We start from the raw sequence: 21893 nt of genomic DNA on the forward strand, positions 1-21893 counted from the left end.
ATAGGAATAGATGGCCTGATTTAGAGTTTGGCAGACGGGTACGTACTCCGTTAGGACGACAGAGTAGAGTACTATGTTGCCGTGAAAGAGTCCCTTTCTGTCAAATTCTGAGATGGCTGCCAGTCCAGCAGTCATGTTTAGCATTGGCTGGATCCATCGTCACGGAGGTTCGTGTCAATGCATTGTTAGTTTGACAGGCAGAATTTTACCAATGGCGAAGGGGGAGTTTTGCAGCTTTCACTGCCCGTCACCGCCATGTTATGCACCCTTTGTTGACAATAAGCAGGAATGTGCATGTCTAATTATTGAAATGGTCAATTCATTGTAACTGTTATATTTCCAATAGGAATTCCATCTCTTATATGAAGAAGCAAGGTACTACCAGCTGCAGCCAATGATCAAGGAACTAGAGCGCTGGAAGCAGGACAAAGAACAAAGAAAACATTTCCAGCCATGTGATTGCCTGGTGGTGAGAGTGAGTCCGGACCTTGGGGAGCGGATTGCACTGAGCGGGGAAAAAGCATTAATCGAAGAAATTTTCCCTGAGACAGGGGATGTGATGTGCAACTCGGTCAATGCAGGCTGGAACCAAGATCCGACCCACGTAATCAGATTCCCCTTGAACGGATACTGCCGGTTAAACTCTGTTCAGGTGAGATTGCTAAAAGTAAATTGTGGGCCTTGCTTCATTGGCTCTAATGAAATGGAAGGCTTATCAAGATAATTTATTTTTCTATATCTTATTTATAGACAACTCTTTATTATTTGATTTTATACACATGAGATTCAAACATTCTTATAGATCGCAATTTAGCATCTACAAATTCATACTAGAAAGTCCTACAAGGACTGCGAATCAATTTCAGTGTGATAGATAACTGTACAGGACATTGCATCGGTGAGGTTTAGTGGCCATTGCATCGGTGAGGTTTAGTAGCAGGGAATGGAAAATTGCTCCCAGGAGGGCACCCGTCCACCTGCTGCACTTGTAGCAACATGAAAGGTTTGCCGTAGCCAAGAAAGGTAACTAAAGCACCCCTATTTTTTCCCATACATTATGAAGCATGCAATGTATTGGCACGCTAGTGAGCCATCCTACTTCACAACTCTTCCAAATCCTAACAGACAGGGACGATGTCATACCCATTTGAAGATTTGACGTCATTCTTATGAATTAGGATTTTTACCCAGTGGGATGACTGGGCTCGTTCTTGTGTGTTTTTTCTTCCATCTAGTTATTCTGCAAGCATGGCAGTGATTGTTTTTATTTTCTTTATCAGTGTTGTTTTTATATCAAAATGCTTGTATTAATTTTGAAGTCATGCACAACTTAATGGTTGACATTCAACACATCTACCAATAGAACAGAAACAGTTTCAGTAGAATTGTCAAACCAATCTCCAGCCCAAATGTAAACAAGAACCCCCCCACCACCGACCAACTAAAGAATAAAGGGTCCCCTCCCTGAAAAGAAACAAAACAAAGAAAAACCTGATCCTGAACTGGCTGAGCATAAACTTGGTGGCAGCTGTTATTCCCTGGGTGCTACTAGCCTCCAACTAGGTACCCTTAGAGCACTTTAGGCTCAGAGATAATGCTTAGGTGGTACTTTAACAATCATCATAGGGCCTGGACACGTGTTGGTGTTTCAGCAAGGCCATGCCCAATAGAATGATTTTGGTTTCCTCACCATTCAAGGATTACCCTGTTTTTCTGCACCCAATGATGAACCTGGGATAGACAGTGTGAAACTTACAATGGGTGGCTGGAATTTTTTGGGGCATTGGTGAAAGTGCTGTACATTGTAGAACACAAAAGGTTATTGAGGTAAATCTTGAAAAAATTGACCCTGTTTGACTTGACTTTGCTTGATGGTTCCGTATGGAGGCCCAGAAGAATCTGGGCACAGAGGGTGTCTTGGTCCCAGCTGTCAAGGAATTCTTCGCTGATGTTTAGCAGCTTTGATTCTGAACCTCTTTGACAACTGAAACCTTAGTGAAGATCAATGAAGAGCTAGTGTGCTTCGAGATGAGGGTTGACAGACGACTACTATGTCAAGGGCATTGGCCACAAATGGTAGACCAGAAATTGGTCTAAAATAGGAGAGACTCTCATGAGTCAAAAAAGGTTTTCTTTATGATATGCGTGATGGTGGTGCGCTTGATAGGTTGATGGATGGATGGAACCACTGATAAGGAAGTAATTGACCTGTGATCAGTGGTAGCAGTCCTGGTAGGCCATATTGACAATTTTGGCGTTACAAACATCATCGGCCTGGAAGGATTTTACCTCCTTTGTCCTCATCCTCAGTGGTTGGTGTGAGCGTGACGAGAATGACAATGGGGCCTGAAGGTGCTGGAGGCAGGTGGGGACTCCATGTGTTAAAGGGAGGAGGAGGCCATGTACCTGCTGAGGGCATTGAGTTTAACATTGATGACAAAGAGGTTGTCACACAGATCTTTAGAATGCACCTGAAAGTTTGACAGATGTTAGGGATCAGTATTTCTCTGAGACAATGAAAAGCTCTATGGTTGACTTGTACTTTGTAACATTAGCTTGAAGTGCTACTGTTTTTTTCCTGGTGCCAGCAAGTTTACAGCCTCTGGAGGGTATTGTACATGCAAACAGATCTGAATTTAGATTTGTTTTGTTCTACTGTCATTTTAGCGCTCTTACTTTGATGTTTTGGAAGGTGCACATTGTCTGTGAACCATTTGTTGTCCTTTCTTGGGTTCATTTTTGTATGGAAAGGAATCCAATATCGAATTTAGATAATGGCGGCCACGCCTACACTGCTAAGCTTCACCACCGCCTTTTTCTTTAAGCAGAATTTTCTTCATACTTGGTAAATAAAACATTGTCTTTACAATCAGCGCCCGTCGTTCTTTGTACCTTGCTGGCAATGGTTTTAAATCCTCTCACTTCTACCGGCACAAAGTGCTTCTGAGCAAAGCATAAACTCTAAAACTAAACTTTTGAACTGCCTAATTAAAAATGTTCCTTTTCACTGGAGAAAATCAAAGAGTAGTCCCGTATTTAACTATTTTCAAAAGGTATTTCATGTTTGAAAAACAGCATATTTTTCATGCAAACTGTAGCTTATTAAATAGAACGCTTGGGTATAGGACCACTTGTTTCCCTTCGCAAAATGGTGGTAATATGCCATCTGTGAGGGTTTTCTCGAGTATTGAGGTTACTATAGTAATCACGTTTGCGTGGACCTTTCCACTGTGATAATAAAGGTCTGAATGCGGCTTTATTAGTACAGTTGTTTCCAATAACAAGCTTTTATTGAAGCACAATTGGCTCCCCTGGCATATCGATGTTTACGCCATGAAAGTGGAAATACATCTGGATCAATAAAACGTGATATTAGAAATATGTGTAAAGGCAGATTCACACAGTACTGAAGGGAAAGGGTTAAATGCATTAATATAACTACAGTAGAGGCAGGTTTAGTACTCATACATTTCGTCTTGTGCTGTGTTGTTGTGGGACAACACTGTGTATAGTTTCTGCACATGAAATCTACAAAATATGGACCTGATTTAGAGTTTGACAGAATGCAGTGGCGTAGCAAGGGGGTGGGGAGCGGTCCACCCCGGGTGGCACAAGTTTTGGAGGCGGCATGGCCTTACCTGCCGACTTGGGGTGGCAATCGTACCCCACCCCCCCCCCCCCCACCACTCTACACTTCGGGGGCAGCACGGCCGGCTAAAGGGCTACCTACGTCACTGACAGAATGGGTACCCTGCCACCTTCTTACAAGTGCTGCAGGATATAATGCCCTTGTGATACAGCAGATGGCATATCCGTCACCTTTGTGCCTGAGTAGCCCATCCAGCTGTATGTAATTCAGCTGAGTGTGATATGCTATTCAAGACTATTGTTGAAGGAAGAGAGACATCTTTCATTTCACAAGTTATGGCCCTCCTCAGCTCTATAAAGGTAATAAATTGTGTATTACACTCTGCAAGCCTCTAATTGATATTGAGATATATAGAGATATATATATATATATATATATATATATATATATATATATATAAAAAATGAAATACTAATATTCGCAATGCTTTGTTACTTCATTTACTGTGTTACTGTAGGTCTGTGCTATAGAAATACTTTGACAAATATTTTTTTTATATGTGTGCTCTACAATAATAGTTTTCCACCCTACACTTATATTCTGAAGCAAATACACTTTTACAAGACAGGGTAAATGTTATGACTCCTAATGTCCAACTTGTGCTCACCCACCTTTGTTCAAATCTTCAGTTTTGGGGATCGGTGTATTTGCTGAGTTTACTACTTACAAGAACATGTGCTCTAAAGGGTGGAAATAAGGACACCAGGGGTGGAGGCGGCGCCTCGGCATTTTTTTTCTGGTACGTTAGGTTTGCGGTTTGTTTCAAGGGCAATAATAATAAATCGGGCTTCTGTTCCATGTTGGTTGGCGTCACGCTGTCCTGGTAATGGTGTTACAGCAGCAATGTTAATTTTTTTCATCAGCGTGCAGCCTGAAGCAACCTATCCCCTTCCCCCTCAACAGCCCGGGGCGCGTTATGGAAAGAGTTCGAAAACTACACACAAAAAGCCTGTTCATGCCTTTTTGTAGAAGGAGGCAACACTGAAAAATGCATTATTTATGTCTCTCTCATAATTAAATGATGGTGCCTGCGGTGTGGACTTAAAAAAAAAACATTGATCCCTGCACTTCGTTCAAAATGTTACATAAAACTCCCCCAGATTATTTTAAACACAAAAAGTTTCACACTCTGATCTTTGACACGGAATTAAAAATGAAAGAGCTGGAGTCATAGCCGTTAACTGGGCAGGCGCGGCACTGAAATGGTTAGAAAGCAGCAACCCTTCAAATGTGGTGACACAACTGATGTCAAAATGTGTGGAGTGTGCAGGGAGGAGGACTGCCTCAAATTCCACACCCTCAAACAGACCTTCGTTTACACAGACACGTCTGTGGATAGTGCCACTTGAAAGGTTGAACGTGGAACAGATGTGCACAGGGTTTATTTAGCATGTTCTGTGTTAGTTCTAAATTAAAAAAAAAAAAAACTGGCTGGCACAGACTTCGAAAGCTTTAACCACAAGTTAGCAAAGACTTAATACAGCGCTAAGGTAGGCAGCTGACAACAAATGCCCAGGTTTAAAATTAGCCTTCGGGTTGCGATTCTTCTTTCCTTGCAAAACAAACAATTCTGCATCTTCCACACATTTTGTGATATGCTCAACAACTGTGATGCTTTTTTGTTTTAATGAAAGGCCCTTGTAGCAAACTTCTTGCATCTATTGTGTGCTGTAGTATGTGGGTGTCTCCAGGTGCACTTAGCTGATCTCCACTTGCAGAGAACGTTCCAGGGGCGGCCTTAGGCATGTGCAAGCTGTGCACCTGCACAGGGCCGCCAAACCCCAGGGCCCGCCTGACCACGAGGAATCGGATACAATACATATTCGTGGCAGCCCCTGGCAGGGATTTGGCGGCCTCCGGCTTCCGCCCCGCCCGGACCCCCTCTTCCGGGGCCCCCTACCTACGCTCCCTGCACAGGGCCACCATGAGCCCAGAGCCGCCCCTGAACGTTCAAATGGCATCAGTGAGCCACGGCACTTTGTCTCACTTAGTCAGGGACAGAAAATAGGCCTGGGCACCGAAATAAAACTAGGCCCCATTTGTGAATTGTGATGTAAAAGCATTGGTAAATTGAGCAATTCAATGCTTTCGTAGAGCTGTCCTTGTGATGCACATTGAGGGCTGGGGAACCACAGATATTTGTGATTTCTGTGGGCTGTTTGTGGCAGTATTAGGGAAAAGCAGCCATGACATTCACTATGTTCTTTCCCCATCAAAAAGATGAAAACATTGACACATTTCTGCTCTCCCACCTAGTTGATAATCAAAAATAGAATGGATCACTTGTATCTGTTTTCCAGGGTTGTGCGGTTTTTCATTTATTCCTTAAAAAACCCTCATTCACATTTAAGCGGTTCATAGGGCGGTATATCTTGATTCTCCGCCTAATTTTCTAAAAACGTGACAGCATCACCATTGGGTTTTCTTTTATGCTTCCTCCACCCGGAGGGAACCACTGGATATTTACAGTAGTGACCAGAGATAAAAACAATTGTGAAGTGCTCGTGTTAAGTGAGAAAATATTAAGAAAGTAAATTCCTCATGCTGCCTGGACGGTGTTTTATTTTTGTCTGGAGCAAGGGAAACGAATAAAAAGGGGGTTGTGCAGACAGGGCGTATAATGAGTCCACTGCACAATCAGTCCGGGTGATTGGTCGACATGTTTCAGCCCTTAATTCGGCCCAAAGGGTCGGGGAGCTTTCGTCAGGACCTTAAGAACGTATAGTGGGTGGTAAAATAAAGGGATATTACCCAAAATCAAATTAGGAGTTCAAATGTCATTCTGTAGAGCTCCAAAGAAGGTGTTTACCTTAAGTTGCTGGTATTCAAGGCTTCGGTGAATAGGTACGGACGCGTATCTACTGCGGGATTTCGCAGGCTGCACGACTTGTGCTGACGCTGTCTTCCTGTCACAGGAAGACAGCATCAGCACAAGTCGTGCAGCCTGCGAAATACAGAATGACATTTGAACTCCTAATTTGATTTTGGGTAATATCCCTTTATTTCACCATCCACTATACGTTCTTAAGGTCCTGACGAAAGCCCCCCGACCCTTTGGGGCGAATTAAGGGCTGAAACATGTCGACCAATCACTCGGACTGATTGTGCAGTGGACTCATTATACGCCCTGTCTGCACACCCCCCTTTTTATTCTTTTCCCTTGCTCCAGACAAAAATAAAACACAGTCCAGGCAGCATGAGGAATTTACTTTCTTAATATTTTCTCACTTAACACGAGCACTTCACAATTGTTTTTATCTCTGATCACTACTGTAAATATCCAGTGGTTCCCTCCGGGTGGGAGAAGCATAAAAGAAAACCCAATGATGATGCTGTCACGTTTTTAGAAAATTAGGCGGAGAATCAAGATATACCGCCCTATGAACCGCTTAAACGTGAATGAGGGTTTTTTAAGGAATAAATGAAAAACCGCACAACCCTGGAAAACAGGTACAAGTGATCCATTCTATTTTTGATTATCAACTACTTGCCGGAAGGTGAATGGACCACATCCCCTTCTACCTCCCCTTATCTTGATTCAAATATGATCTCCTACATACACAGATATATTGATCCACCAGTGTTGCTTTCAGAGTAATATTAGCATTGATTTAGGTGACCGCGCCATTTTACTCTGAAATTTGTGATTTTGATCAACAACTTTCACACAGTGCTTTGCAGCAGACAGATCAACCCTCCCAAGATGTTTTGTGATTATTCACAATTGTGAGATGTAGATTATAAACAGGTCAACAAACTGAACAATATGTTGGACCCATTAACATAAGAGACCATGGATGCTCACAGTTTATGAGGTGCCTTAGCCCCCTCAGCAACTGATTAAAACCCTGAATCCAGCCTACCAGTAGATATACTGGCCCAGCAGAACATGCTTGTAAGATACCTCAGTGGTTACTTCTCAGATTGTTGTTAGCTGAGGGCAAGAAGTGGACGACAGGCTCAAACCTTGTTGCTGCAAACTCAACCTTTTACTCTTCTGGGGTGAATAAAATAAGCACTCTTAACTCCCATTCACATTGCTACTAAACTGCACAACTGTGGTAATAAATGGTAAGAATAAACACAAGTAAAGAGTGTGCATGTATGTGTCCACTTTTCAAATTTTAAAAAAAGGTGCTACAGAAAGTATGTCACTTGCCAGGACATTGCTCATGTATTTTGCAAATTTGGGGCAAAGAATGTCTACTGTTTAATGTCAGTGATTTCCAAACATCTTGCATAGCATTTGTGGTTTACACAGCAATAGCATGAATTGTGGAACGGCCCCACCCTACATTTGTGAAGGTTTATGTTCCCTTATATCAGCGGGTCCTCGTTCCTCTGTCGACAATGTATGGCACTTTGGCGGAATTGTCGGCCTTTGAAAGGCAGGCATGGAAGTACCCCTGTTTTGTCCTAGTGCCAGCTACTTTCGGACCTCTTGAGTGTATACTTTAAGCAAAAAACAAGGGGACCCTTACTCACAAAGAGCCTGGGTATTAATTATTAAACTGAAACAATGGCTCGTGTGGATTAATAACAAAATATATAATATATAAAGCCCAATGGCAATAACAAAAAAAGGGGGTTAAACGTGACGTCAGAAGGAAAAGTTGACCATACACATTAGAGACTTGGTAAAAAACATTGTTCTTTATATTTACAATGAACCAGCTTTTACTGAAAACAATTTCACAATATATATTCCAAACAAAAATGACAGTTTCTTTAGACAATTCTGAAAAGTGTCCCAGTGAAAAAAGTGAATAAACCTAAACAAAACAGTTAACAACAAAGTGCGAAATAAAAGGTTTCAATTATTCATTATATAGGCGATCAAAAAGAATAGTAGAATGTAGTTCACCAACACTTATTCATCATAAGTTTTGAATAACGATTCGCCTCTTAAATCTCGTCAACAGCGTTTCGACCCTATTTGAAATAGAGGGTCTCTTCAGGACAATTTAATATGGGGACACCTGAACGGCAATAGTGTTAGCCAACACGTAAAAAAGTGTCACCGTGCTAGGAGTGAAGCAAAATAACTCACAAAGTACCCAGCCGGGTGCCCTGTGAGGGTCAAATCGGAAGGAAACAGTTGTGCAATCGATATTTGTCTCAAGCTTTCCACCCAATGGGTAATTTTTTAGCGCAAAAAATCAATCTAATAGCGGAGAGGCTAAGGGATATAGCCACAATATATAAACCGCGTCCTGGATGTCACTAATATCGAGAGTTACGATGCGCTCTCACAAAGACGTTTGCGTGTATCCATATACCGTCTGGCGCTACTGCGGAAAGACAACATTCAATTCGTATGGTACGATCACTGTTTAATGTCAGTGATTTCCAAACATCTTGCATAGCATTTGTGGTTTACAGAGCAATAGCATGAATTGTGGAACGGCCCCACCCTACATTTGTGAAGGTTTATGTTCCCTTATATCAGCGGGTCCTCGTTCCTCTGTCGACAATGTATGGCACTTTGGCGGAATTGTCAGCCTTTGAAAGGCAGGCATGGAAGTACCCCTGCTTTGTCCTAGTGCCAGCTAGTTTCGGACCTCTTGAGTGTATACCACATGCAATCAGATCAGATTGTAGTTTTTTTTTTGCTGCACCACTCTACCTTCAAGTTTTAAAAGGTGCAGAATCTCCGTGAATAATTTGTTGTCGTCCCTTGGGTTTGTTTATCTTGTGAAGAGTAGTCATGGTATCCAATATCGAATTTGGGTAAGGACAACTACACTGATTGGCTAAAAAAAACCCTAACAGCAAGGGAATTATTTATTATTATAGCACAGGACTTACTGTGGAAACTAGAAATACAATCATAAAGATGTTTCCAAAAATCCCTTATCTAAAATCCAGTCATCAAAATCAGTAACAGGTAAGGTTAGGGTCCTACAATAAAGAGAGTGAATCAAGGTAGAAGAAGTTCTTTAGCAGTCCGGCTGTTATTCTTCCTATGTGCATTATAGTGGCTTCCGAAGCCCCCTATTTGCATTAAAAATACGAACATAACATCAGGTTACACAACCCACTTGCTTCACCCACACAAAGAAACTGACACACACATCTTGGTTATATGAAGTGATAACCTCTCCCTTCTGATTTTAAACATACAATGGTTATAATATGTGGTGGTGGTACTCCAGGCACTGAATGCAGTTGGTCATTGGAGTTATTAAAAGAGAAAAAACATACGCTTTGCTGCTCAAACGAAGGGAACATTTAAGTTTATAAATACACATTAAAACTGGTCATGTCTGCATTTTGCCAATATGGGATATCAGTTGTTGCACAAGAAATTACTACTTACTGTTGTATGCGCAAATTTTTCACGTCGCTTGTAGATGCAGTTCAGTTTTTAAAATATGAACAGGTCTTTATTCTATTGAGAAGATAGATTACAAATGTAAGTCTTTTCTTATAAGAAAACAGGCAAATATATATACATATTTTTTTACAGTTTGAATGAACTGTTTGCAAAGAAAAAAAAAAAAACTTTTGCTCGCTGTCCATTGCTGATATGTGTTTTCTTGCTTATTCTTGTGCTTGTTTGTACGCATGAATATTAATATCAGATGCACTTAAAGCGGACTCTGTGATTATTAGTAGTCACCACGGACACTATTGTAATATAGTCCTTAAGTCCTGTCAGTTGAATTGAATGAGCCAAGACTATATGTCCCAGAACATGTTCATTGTTAAACTAAAATCCATGATAGGACCAAGAGGTCAGCAGCAGTATGGTGCCATCGGCAAACTCAATTAGTATGTCGGCCATCACAGTTGCTATAGTAGTCTTGTTCCTCACAGGGATTTGGGAGATTGTGCAAAAAAGTTGAGTAAATATAAGATACATGATACTATAATAATGTCTAAACAGCTAAACGTGTTTGCACCCCCCCCCCCTTCTATTGGAGACCATTGGTTGTTATTTCAGGAGTGGTATCTTATTGATCTTGGCATGGAAACTAAGTCAGAAATGTTTGGGTCTAAATATTGCCACCTACATTTAGTAATAGTAGTAAGATTAATTAGAAAAGCTGTAGTTATATAGCCAACAGCATACCCCCTAAAGTATCTGGGTACATTAAAAAGTTTCCAGCTGAATTATTCAGACGACTGCTAGGCTAAATCAACTCAGAAAACATCAAACTTTTAAGTAGCAGTAGGCACAAAAAGATGTAATGCACATGAAGTATCCGAGATGGCTATTTTACAAACTCTACCTGGATGAGTGTATATATACTTAAAGTTCTTGACCATGACAACTGAACAGCACACATTCTTGGTAATGTTTAGATCTCCTCTGTTCCTATAGTTTTAGATGCCCTGGAGTTTATAGTAATCATACATCATATTGCTGAATCCTTCAGAAGACGTGGGGTATCCTGCTTGAGAATAGGCATACATTGACTTGCATTGTGAGTGTCCTAAAACAAACACTGGGTAAAGATCCGGTAAGAACTTTTCAGCTATATGGTCACACCTGCAGCTGCCTTGCCAGCTCATAGAGTATTAATGTCTTCTGAGTGTTTGACACCGGTGAAACATGCTCACCCGAGCTAGCAGGATTCTTCCCAACTCTTTTTGAATGTCTCTGCTTAATACCACATAATTCACTGCAAACTACAATATTATTTTGGTCATCTGGGTGAGCCACTGGAAACAATACAGGATGCTTCAAAATAGCCAATAAGAACCTACTGAAATCTTATCCCAGTGCATTCTTCAAATACATGAGGGTAAGGTTTGATGGTGACCAAATATAACACCATTCGTGATATACCCACTTCCAGAGTGGCCACAGTACTGGCTAACATGGCTCAGCAGAATGAATGTTTTAATTTTTGTAGACTTCAGCATGTGGGAACTATGACCAATTAGACAATGGTTTCCCTAGGTGCCCTTCTCTGCTGGCTTCGACAAAGATCTAGAAACCAGATCTCCTGTCAATCAGGTGTTTTTTAAAAATTATTTTTACTAAGCTTACAAAAGGTATCCTACTGCCCTGTACTAAATTATAAAATGATGACGCGTCCCTATTGCTCCTATAGGAATGCTAGGTATTTTTATTGTGGACCCCCACTCACCCTATTGGTGTCATACTTCATCAAGGACTCACACCCTGGTCCCTAAAAACCAGGGTAGGCTCAATTATCTTCCAGGGAACTCTTTGGATAATGTTCTAATCCTAGCAAGGAGAGTAAATATTAAACATATCTCATGGTCACCCCGGTTTCCCTTTATTTTGGGTACCACTGGTATGGTTAAAAATGTAAGTAAAATTCTGGTTGATTAACCCTAGTGAGGGAAACCGGGGGGTCCCACGGTATTTTTTAATCAAGCACAGGGTGGTGGGACACCATTTGTAAGTTTGATAGGGAGACCGTATCCCACAGTCCCCATAACAGATTTCATCTCTCCCCCCTCCCACACGTCAGTGGGGTTTTTCATGGATTGATTTTTTTTTTTTACTCACATAAATACATAAAATTCTTTGATTTCTCTGTTATACTATTTCTATCCTGGTAGATTTACCATTGACCTGCTGAGATAACTAGAAAAAGTCTATTACTTGCTCACTTTCTTGCCTGCGGGAATCTTCAGTGGCTTTCTTATAGACCATAGTGTCCCTGTCCCTACAGAATGAAAACATGATTTATAGATTTGGCCCAGAATTATAAAGGGCACCCTCAAATCGGCCAATTTGATCGGCAGGAAATTAAATCTGCATTCTGTCACCTAGTAAAGCTTAATCGTGGGTGCCTCGGGAGGATTCCAACCTGCGTACTGGAATCTCGACACTGTAACTACACTTGTGCTTCTGCAGATAAGCTGATTAAAAAAATATTAAAGTTTGTTTGAAAGGCACTGGAAGAAATACGGTGGTGCTGAGCATGTTGCCAGGAGCATGGCTGTGAAGGTAATATAAGGTGGATGGAGAAAGGCGAAAAGGTTCCCGGGGGAGGGGGGGGGGGGCATTATTTGTGGCAAGAGACCCCAGATGTTTGAACTTCCGGAGAATCCACTTACATTTTCTTACACCAGTTTGTTTTGTTTTTCCCTTCGATCTGTTTTTTCAAGTACTTTCTTGAGAAGTGTGGCGGTTCCATATTGGATGCTTGTGTACGCCTCCGGCTACTGCTAGAACCTAGTTCTGGGGTGAAAAATCCCGAGGTGAAGGGCTGTGTATTTGGTAGTTTATCACTGGGAATGTGCTCTTTCCACTGCAAGCGTTCACTCGCTGCGAGCTGCAACTACTGCCAGCAATCAGCGGGATTTGGCAGCCGAGTTTGATTCCGCGCGCCATTTTTGTACCACGGCCAGATAAATCCGAGCCCTTCCTTCACGACTCTCCCCAAAGCTGTGCTGGAAAGAAGTAGCGCCCAACGTTTGCCCAGCACTGAGATCCAGGCTGCAGAGCTCAAAGCCTCCATGCCTGCCAGAAGTTGAGAGTTAAGCAGACTGAAGTTTAAAAAAACAAATGTGCCTGTGTATGTAATTCCAAATCCCAGTTGGCTGGGTATGCGCTGTGTTTGCAGAGCGCGCGCCTCGCTGCCGTAATTCAACAGCAAAACGAGGGGTGTTCCAGCCCTCCATCAGCCGTGCTTTCATGTCTAATTAGACTTTCCTCTCATACGAGTTCAAAACGTGCATTGCCAAATTCTGGAACATTCTTTTGAAAGCTATTTTTTTCTCATTTGGCCTGCCTTCGAAACAAATAAAGCAGTAGTCTTTAGAACTAATTGGACTACCATATCACTTGAAGACAGAGCATCAGCAATATTTTTATGTACATTGTACGCTACTGTGTAAGGTTGTGAAACTGAGAGCTATATAGTATCCCATCTAATTAAGCCAAAAATCGTGACCTGCTGTAAAATGGCGGCAGGCAAGGATATCCCAAGGCAGGTAAGCACAGTATGTACGTATGTATGGTCCAGGTGTTTCAGCATCTTGCAGAAGTTGATGTAACGCGCCATTAAAGTGAGTGCAAGTTCCTGGACTGAGCACAAGCCTCCAGGGCAGAAAGAGTAACCCTACACAGCCTCCCATTTTAGGTTGAGGGCATTCTGGATGAAGCACTTAAATCCGCCAGTGTCGCTGTAAAACCTTTTAGTTTGAAACTTATGTGTTCTGGCAGGTAGTTTGAGAATATGATTATTAGAACCCCGTTCGTGCTGTACGAGAAAATAAAGTAACAAGCATAAATAAGCAAAGCAGTTCTGACCTTTGTAAGTGTGCATTTTTTTTTTTTTTGCGGATATATCAAAAAGAAATGCAGGCTCAGATTTACTAAGATTTTTGCATCAGGGTTGCGTCACTTTTTTGACATAGCCCTGGCACAAAATCTATGTTAGTATTTGCGAAGTCACGCAAAGCCTGGTTTGCACTGCCATGTGTTACCTTGCAAGGGGTAGGCGTTACATGGGTGGGGCATCTAACCATGTATTTTGAAGCAAGCCCATACTTACTAAAGTCAATAAACATGGGTTTGCACCAAAATGGTGTGCCTACCCGAGGCTGGTGTAACGAGGAAAAATATCTTTATTTCTCCTTGTTTCTTCCTCTATGCAAGTGTGCTTCATTCTGCACCACACATACAAAGAGGAATACACCTCTAAGAATAGTTTTTGTGCAGGAAGGTAACCCTTCATGCGCAATTTCAATTCTGACCACAATGCAGACAGCCTTACTATTTTGCGCAAGAGTGCCTGCATTAACACTAGACAGTGATTACAAGAGCAGGACTGTGCCGTATACTAGTTGAAATGACACATTTCTGCTCTCTCGGAATTGACAAATGCAGCAACTTTCCTTGTGTTGAGTCCTAGTTAAGTAAATAAGCAGCCAAGAGTTTAAAAGTGAAAAATTAAAAATACATAAAAAAATGATGGACCAAAAGTTCTCGCACAGAAGCAGACTACATTTTAGGTAGCTGTCCACGTGATCAGGAAAAATGCAGTCATCAACTACATCCATAAAGTTCAGTCAGGTGTTGAGGTCCCCATGGGTTCATACAGACCAAACTTTGATGGGGTGAAGGAGAATACTGGATACTAACCAAGCAGGCACCATGATGGCTGGCTGCACTGGAGTCAAAGGAATAATAGCTGTAGGGGTTATTTGCTGAAGGCCTGAAGCTGGTGACACCAATGGCTGAGCCTGGAATGGGGTCCAATAATTCAGGTTCTCAACAATGGTCTGACATCAAGTTTGGACGTGTTTTAATTATTGAGACCTGGCTCATAGAATCCAGGCCACATAACTGAATGTGGATCCAGTACAATGAATGGGGAGCGCTTGTTTATACAGATGTGGGTGGAAGGTGAATGGCTACAATTAAGGATGCACAGGAACAGGCTTGGGCCAAAATAATCTAAGGTGACCCTGTTTTGTAGGTAATACTTACTGAGAATCATAGTTGGTCTGGATCATTCTGGCAATCTCACTAGAAGCCCACATCTCAAAGATATTCATAAGGGGAAACCATTTTTTAAAGATATGTATAGGAGAATTCAGTGGAGGATGTTTCAGTGCCCCCCCACAGGCACTTTGGATATTTTCGTGGCACCCAGGGCATCAAACTGAAGCAGAGCACTCCACAGGAGGAGGACCTGTTTCAGAGCTTAAAAATGTGCCCAGTAGAGCTCAGAAAACATAGCAGATACAATATCTGGTGCAATCTATTGGTATTAGCCATGTTAGCTATGTCATCATTATTAAAGAGACCAGCTTTGCTTTGAAATATATAAATAACTAGGTTGCAGCACAAACGTGTGACCCTCAAAGAAAGAGTGGCTTAGGAAATATTGACCCCCCTCTTCTTCCCCAGTTAATCTGCGCGGCACCAATTTATCCAGGAAGCCTGCAACAAAACACGCTAAGGTGAGCCAAGAGAAGTCTCCATGCTGAAGATTAGTTTGGCTAGTATGTCCATGGATGATCTGAACCTAGGGCTACCCAAATGGGTACGGTAATATGGGTAGTTGGCAATAGGTTGCTTGGTAAATGTTTACATCCCTTTTTTTCTGATACTTGACAACTGACTTCATAGGTATAGGTGATTCAGTTAATCAATGATGACTTTATTTGGTAATCAACCATGGTAAGCCATTTTAAAAAGCTCATAAGTAGCCTACTCTGGGTACGCAAAGGTTCAGAGTCCAACTTTGACGTGTTCTCTAGGAATGGAGAGAAACATTTTGTCTTGGTCTCAAGTACACTTTGAGATCACTTCGGGTAGCATGACACCAGATAAAATATGTCTGCTGATGTTAGGCATCCTGAGACTTATTCCGGTATTATGAGTCTAAACTGGTAAGTAGAGGTCTTGTAATTTTAGGCACATTGGGCACCTCGACTTGGGAGCCAGCGTTAGGCAGCATGGGCATCTTGAGGACGTAACACTGCAAACAGAAAAATAGCTTGAGCTTTCCATCAGCCAATACATTTGTCCAACCAAACATCTCGGAACCTATTTAGCACAATTGTCTGGCCATACCAAGTCTACTTATCAGTCACCTTACTATTATCAAAACTGTTGTGCCTACTTTTGATTGATTCCATGCAATCAGGTCCCAGCACCCCTGAGGCAACTGTGATCTGAATGTAACTCTCTACTGCAAAGGCGGTTCATGAAAGAGGCTCACTGAGTGAACTACTAAAAATTGAATGTGTGGGGCCCAGGCACTCCAACAAAACCTTTACACAATGCAGGTCACAAGTGTGAGGAGCTGGCAAAACTAGCATGGTCAACACCTTGAGAGCTGGCAAGAACACATTCTTTATAGCACAGAAAAATAGGTGGAAATAAATGGGCTCAGTAGGTGAGACTGGGGTCTCTGAGTGTGTGAATATGCATTGGGACTTCAAAATTCATCATGTTTATCCAGGGCAAAAATGCATAGTCCTAAACAGTTGGACCCAGACATCCCTTGAATCTGCAGGAAGCTGTTCAGGTTGCATCAGTAATGTGTGTGTATTAAGATTTACACGAACATTGAAAGAAAAACGACAATATTGCCTGTTCATTGTTTAAAATAGCAAAATAATGTGAATAGTATGTACCACAGATTCAATTTTTCTGCGTTCAGGGGTTTTTACGTATCTGAAGCTGAGTGAATGTATCTCAAGGATCTATCAAAGACGTGGTTACATTGGTATATTCTGTTGCAAAGTTGCATTTGCAGGATTTTATCCAAGAGGTTGTTAATGCATTACAGGCTTATGTGGAATGCTTTGTTTGTTGTTAAGTTTGGAAGTTGCATAACTTTCTTCTAACATTTCTGAATCCACAGGTTCTTGAACGGTTGTTCCAAAAGGGATTTAACGTGGTGGCATCTTGCGGCGGCGGTGTGGACTCCTCCCAGTTCAGCGAGTACGTCCTGTGCAGGGAGGACAGGCGAGTACTACAGATTCCATCATCACTCAGGATAAAGCAAGAACCTCTTGACTGAGTTACCCTTGGACACCTTTGCAGCAATGGAAGTGTTCATTAGTCCTTTACGTGAAACAAAGGATTTGCAAAACAGTATTAGCAAGCAACTTGTGACTACCTTACCAGTTTGCGGTATCCTAAAACTACCTGTCGCATTGCCATGAAGCACATTTGGAAACATTGTTCATTTTAATGTTGTTGCGAAGCTTGCTCACCATGCAGGACTGTGCGGAAATACACTTGGACAGAGCAGCTGTTGCGTCAAAGCTAAGTTATGTAAACTAGTGGCTCCTGAATGGACTTCGACACGGAAACCAATCGAAGTGGAACAAGTTTGTCAGCTGAAGAAACAAACGTGATAATTTTGTTGACAGCCTCACTGAATGCTAATATTAAACCCTTGCAAAAGGAGCTAATGTAATGAAGGTGAATCTACTCACAACAGCGTCTGAAGCCTGTTTTCCACACACTCCTCATATCAGATGTTTTCTTACACATCTGAGTTATATAATACTCACCTACATGACTGTATCCTCACTCGTGCTAGAAAATTGATTATTTTTCTATACTTAGAATTGAAATAAATGTGTACATACTGTACAATAAAAAGGACCAATGCTTATTTATCAGGTACCCAGTAACCAGAAGAGAATAAGAACAATCAATTTAGGATCACAGGGATCTTGGTAAACAAAAGTTAGTAAAGATCTGCCATCACCCACTGGAGAGGAAGAACAACATTGACACCACAGATTTACCCACAGATAACATTTTGGTTTCCTCTTGAATCTTACTTTAAGTTGGTGCCAATGATAAGGTATGTCAAGAAATAGTGTGCCAATCCAAATTTGTGTTGTGAATTGACTTGTTAGTGTTCTCATCAATTAGACAACTTCTTTCTGTGCGTGGTGGTGGCAACATTTCAAATAAATTAATTTTTCTTTACTTAATGTAAAATTCAAAATATTTAGTCGCCAACATTCTGTTTCAGCACACATATTGACAGAGACGGTCCTCTGATCCAATCAAACCTGTCAGTTTACTTAATTCCTCGTGACACTGCGGACCCTGTTAGATTTCCAGGCACTCATTTCCCCTTGTGTTTGTTCCTATCTCTCAGAAATTCATTCTCTGTTTCTTCCTCCAACATCTCTGCTGGCTGGTCATGTGATGTGCATTCACTGTTCTTCTTTTAACAGCACATTATAAAGTTAGACTAGCACTTCCACTTCTACTTGATCTTGTGGGCACAACACTCGAAAAAAACTTGCCTCTCACACTGTGTTGATTCACTCAAGGACCTGGATTTCCTCTATCTTGTTTCCCCAGTTTTGTAAGGGTGTACTTGTATAAAGTCTTAAGCATCTGTTGAGAATTGCAGTATGACCAAGGTGGAAGCCCACTTCAGTATATTTGAAGTCTATGATTGACAATGTGGCCTGCATAACTAGACAGAATTCTCAAAATTAGGTCTAACCTGTGATGTGCTCAATGTTAGCAGATCATCATATTTCTGCTGGTGATATCCTCTTCCTATGAACTACAAATTACTCTTGTCCCCCGACAAGCATGTCACATTGGAACCACTTTTAAAGCAATGGAGCGCTAACCTCCAGTTCCCGCTCCTGTCTAGTGGCTTGCCAAACATTCCCTCTTAATTCAATACTGTTCCCTAGCATATTTTTCCAAGTTTGAATCTAATTGGCGATCTAATAGCATACTGATAAACCTCTGGAAGGATGTTCATATGATACAGCCCAAGAGAGCATTATGCCCTTCCATCGTCTTTGATGTGACCTTATTCTGCACGTATCTAATGCTCCATTCTACTTCCCCACTGCAAGGAAATAAATATAACAGTCTAACTACATCTGCAATTTGTTCTCCAATTTTAAGGGGAAAACAATATTTGACTATGTCTCTCAATTCATCTCACTGACTGCTTAATTTTATTTGTCTTTTAGTATCCATGGAAGTGATATTCAGAAATGTGTTAGAGAGTAAACATTATCAAACAGGCCAGACCCATGTGTACACAATTCACAGTGGCCTGCCCTTAAAACTCATGAACTTCCAACTCATTGCACATTTTCAGATATATGTTAGACGCTTTACTTTTGGAACACACCTGCATTGCCTCTATCAGAATTATGAAGAAAGAACAGGGAATTAGTCCACAATATTCAATAAAAGACCTGGCAAATGACACAATGTCTACCTGCAATATCTTCACACGGTAATCTGGTGAAGAGCAGATACCACGCGGTGAGTGCCTTGTGAGCAGGAAACCCCCACACAAGTAGATTTTCAGCTTGTGTTTGAAGGCTCTGTAGGGATAGATTAACCCATTAGCATTTTTACAACTTCCCTGGGGCAGAGTAGATGACTTCAAAAGCCTTTTGTTTGTTGTTTGTGGAGGGTAGGAGTGTCTTCTTAGACAATGCTGAGCCTAAAGCCTTGCTCTCTCACCAGGTCCCTCTTCCTTCAATGTCCCTTCATGTCTGTGATGGTCCAAAAGCCCCACCCTGTCTGAGACACTGCCTCTTCACTCACACAGTGATAAACTTTCCAGAGTTGGCAAGTCTGTATTAAGCCCAATTTATTTAGAAAAAGACAAATGATAAAACATACCTTTAGTACATAGTGCATCAAAGAAAAATGGAAGGAGTAGAGAGGTGACTTGCCGCAAAGTTAACCCTTGTTTCGTACTGCCAGAGCCACTTTACCTAAGTTGTAAAATATTTCTCAATAAGTGTAATATGTAAGGCTTACCTGCATATGCTGGAGTGATAGCATATTTACTTCTTAGTACCATAAATGCAAGCAGCCACATTGATAAAACTATATTCACCATTCCTCACTACCATGCCCCCACATGAACGACCCCAACATGCTTCTTTGTTTCTGTAGTAATAAAGAACAGCAAACTCTGACATATTGACCTAAGTTTTACATTACAGGACAGTTCACATCACTACAATGTGTTACCCTCTACTAGATTTGAATGCTCCTGAAACGAATACAAGCACAATATTTTTTGTTTGTTGAATTTAGAGATGTAACTCAAAAAGCGTTTTCGGAACAATGTATTTTTGTTGTTGTTTATATCTCTGCCAATAAAGCTCCGAGATAAATAAAGGAAATGGTGTGAGTGAAAAGGACACTTGGAGCACTCTGTAAATGGGACCTGGCCTATCCTGTGGTCTGGTCCCTGAAAAGCTTAGGTCTTCAGGCAGCTCACATACATTTACACATAACATTTAAAGAGTTGTTCTCTCTACTAGGAGCCCTGATCCACATAGCAACCAGGGAATATGGGAGCTAAGAAAGTGTTCTTAATCCACCTACATTTTTTAGCAAACTCATGTTAAATTATTTTAAATAAATGTAATTATCATATCACGTGATTGGTCAGCATTCTGTTCAAAGGTAGTGATGTGAGAGATGGAAACTTCCAGAGTCCAAAGACCTAAACATGGAAATTATGTGGGCTAAATGGAGAGCTTCCTTGCTGTACAACTAGACTACTTGTTGCCAATCCTGAATCTTGAATTGAACAGTAACCTAATGAATATACTGGAAATACATTTACATACAATGATTCTTTGCACAATCATTAGTTATACTGAATACCTACCATGATCCACCCATGGAGGACCAAGAGTACCTCTTACCAACAAAAGTATCTCAGACACTAATTACAACACCTCTAATTCTGAAAAGTCTTAGAGGCAATGTTTTTTTAAAACAAATCCCCTTACTTTGAGAATAACCCACAAGTTCAACAACACTGAACTCCCTAGACACACAGTTATATACTTACAGTATGTCATGTCCTATAGCATACTACAAGAAGTCTGAATCAATAAACACTACAACACACGTAGATGGGTTCTTCATTGCTTCCTATATCACAAAGTACAGATAACTTAAATCAAATCAGCAGACATTACAAGAACTGGTTACAATCACATCAGTGACACATGCTTGTTCTTACCAATTACTCCCAAGACCCATTATTTCCCTTTACAAGCATGGGGAATTGGGTGCCTTATGAAAACTGATCCTTTACGAAGTGTTTTCAAGAAAATACCGTTTCAAAAGTCTACAAACAATTTGTCCAAAATGAAATGACCCACTACATCACCTTGTAGAATGTAATATATTATTCAAAGGAATGTTAACAAAATTTGCGACAACATAGTGGTAAATCAAATGGAAGTGTAACTCTTTTAATAAGAACAACATTTGGTCTAATGCAAATGAAATTGACACTTTTGTCCACAATTAGAAATATTTTTCCATTCATGATTTTATATTTATGTGGTAATACACATGTAAGGTACTCACAGATGTAAAATAGGGATTCTGCATAAACCTTTGTATGTAAGATATCTGTAGAATTGTATATTATACATTTAATATTGTAAAGATCTTAGTGTATTTGTCATGTATCTGTGTATATTTCTTATACTCTGTGACATAAAACATTTCTATAAATTATTTGACGACTATAAACTTTGTAGGATGAACAAACTGTTGTTTTTCAGGGAGGGAAGGTCTGGTTGTTCAACTGAAAACCTCGTAACATTGCTTCAGATGCGTCTGAAAAGAAACAAATTGAAGCTACATAGGGTTATATGATCCGTAGTAGAGAAAAAAAAAAAGAGGCAAACGCTGACTGGTCTAACCTGAGGCGTAACGCATGTCACTTCAGGGTCCCCACAGTACTCCATGGAGGACACCATTTGCTTCAAGGCCAATGAATATCTGTGATATGGGAGACTCAAGGGC

General features: G+C 41.0%; 1 protein-coding gene across 3 annotated transcripts in view; it reads left to right on the forward strand.

Annotated features, from left to right (window-relative positions):
• KCTD15 (potassium channel tetramerization domain containing 15) overlaps positions 1-21600 on the forward strand; it is a 179667-nt gene extending 158067 nt beyond the window's left edge. For all 3 annotated transcript variants that reach the window (XM_085637388.1, XM_085637386.1, XM_085637389.1), the window contains exons 4-5: positions 347-652; positions 16960-21600. In XM_085637388.1, coding sequence (XP_085493514.1) covers positions 347-652; positions 16960-17118 — 465 coding nt within the window. In that variant the 3' untranslated portion in view covers positions 17119-21600. The remainder of the gene's footprint in view (positions 1-346; positions 653-16959) is intronic.
• Positions 21601-21893: the final 293 nt, after the last annotated feature.

This window comes from Triturus cristatus, chromosome 12 (genome assembly GCF_964204655.1).
Source record: "Triturus cristatus chromosome 12, aTriCri1.1, whole genome shotgun sequence".
Classification (NCBI taxonomy): Eukaryota; Metazoa; Chordata; class Amphibia; order Caudata; family Salamandridae; genus Triturus; species Triturus cristatus.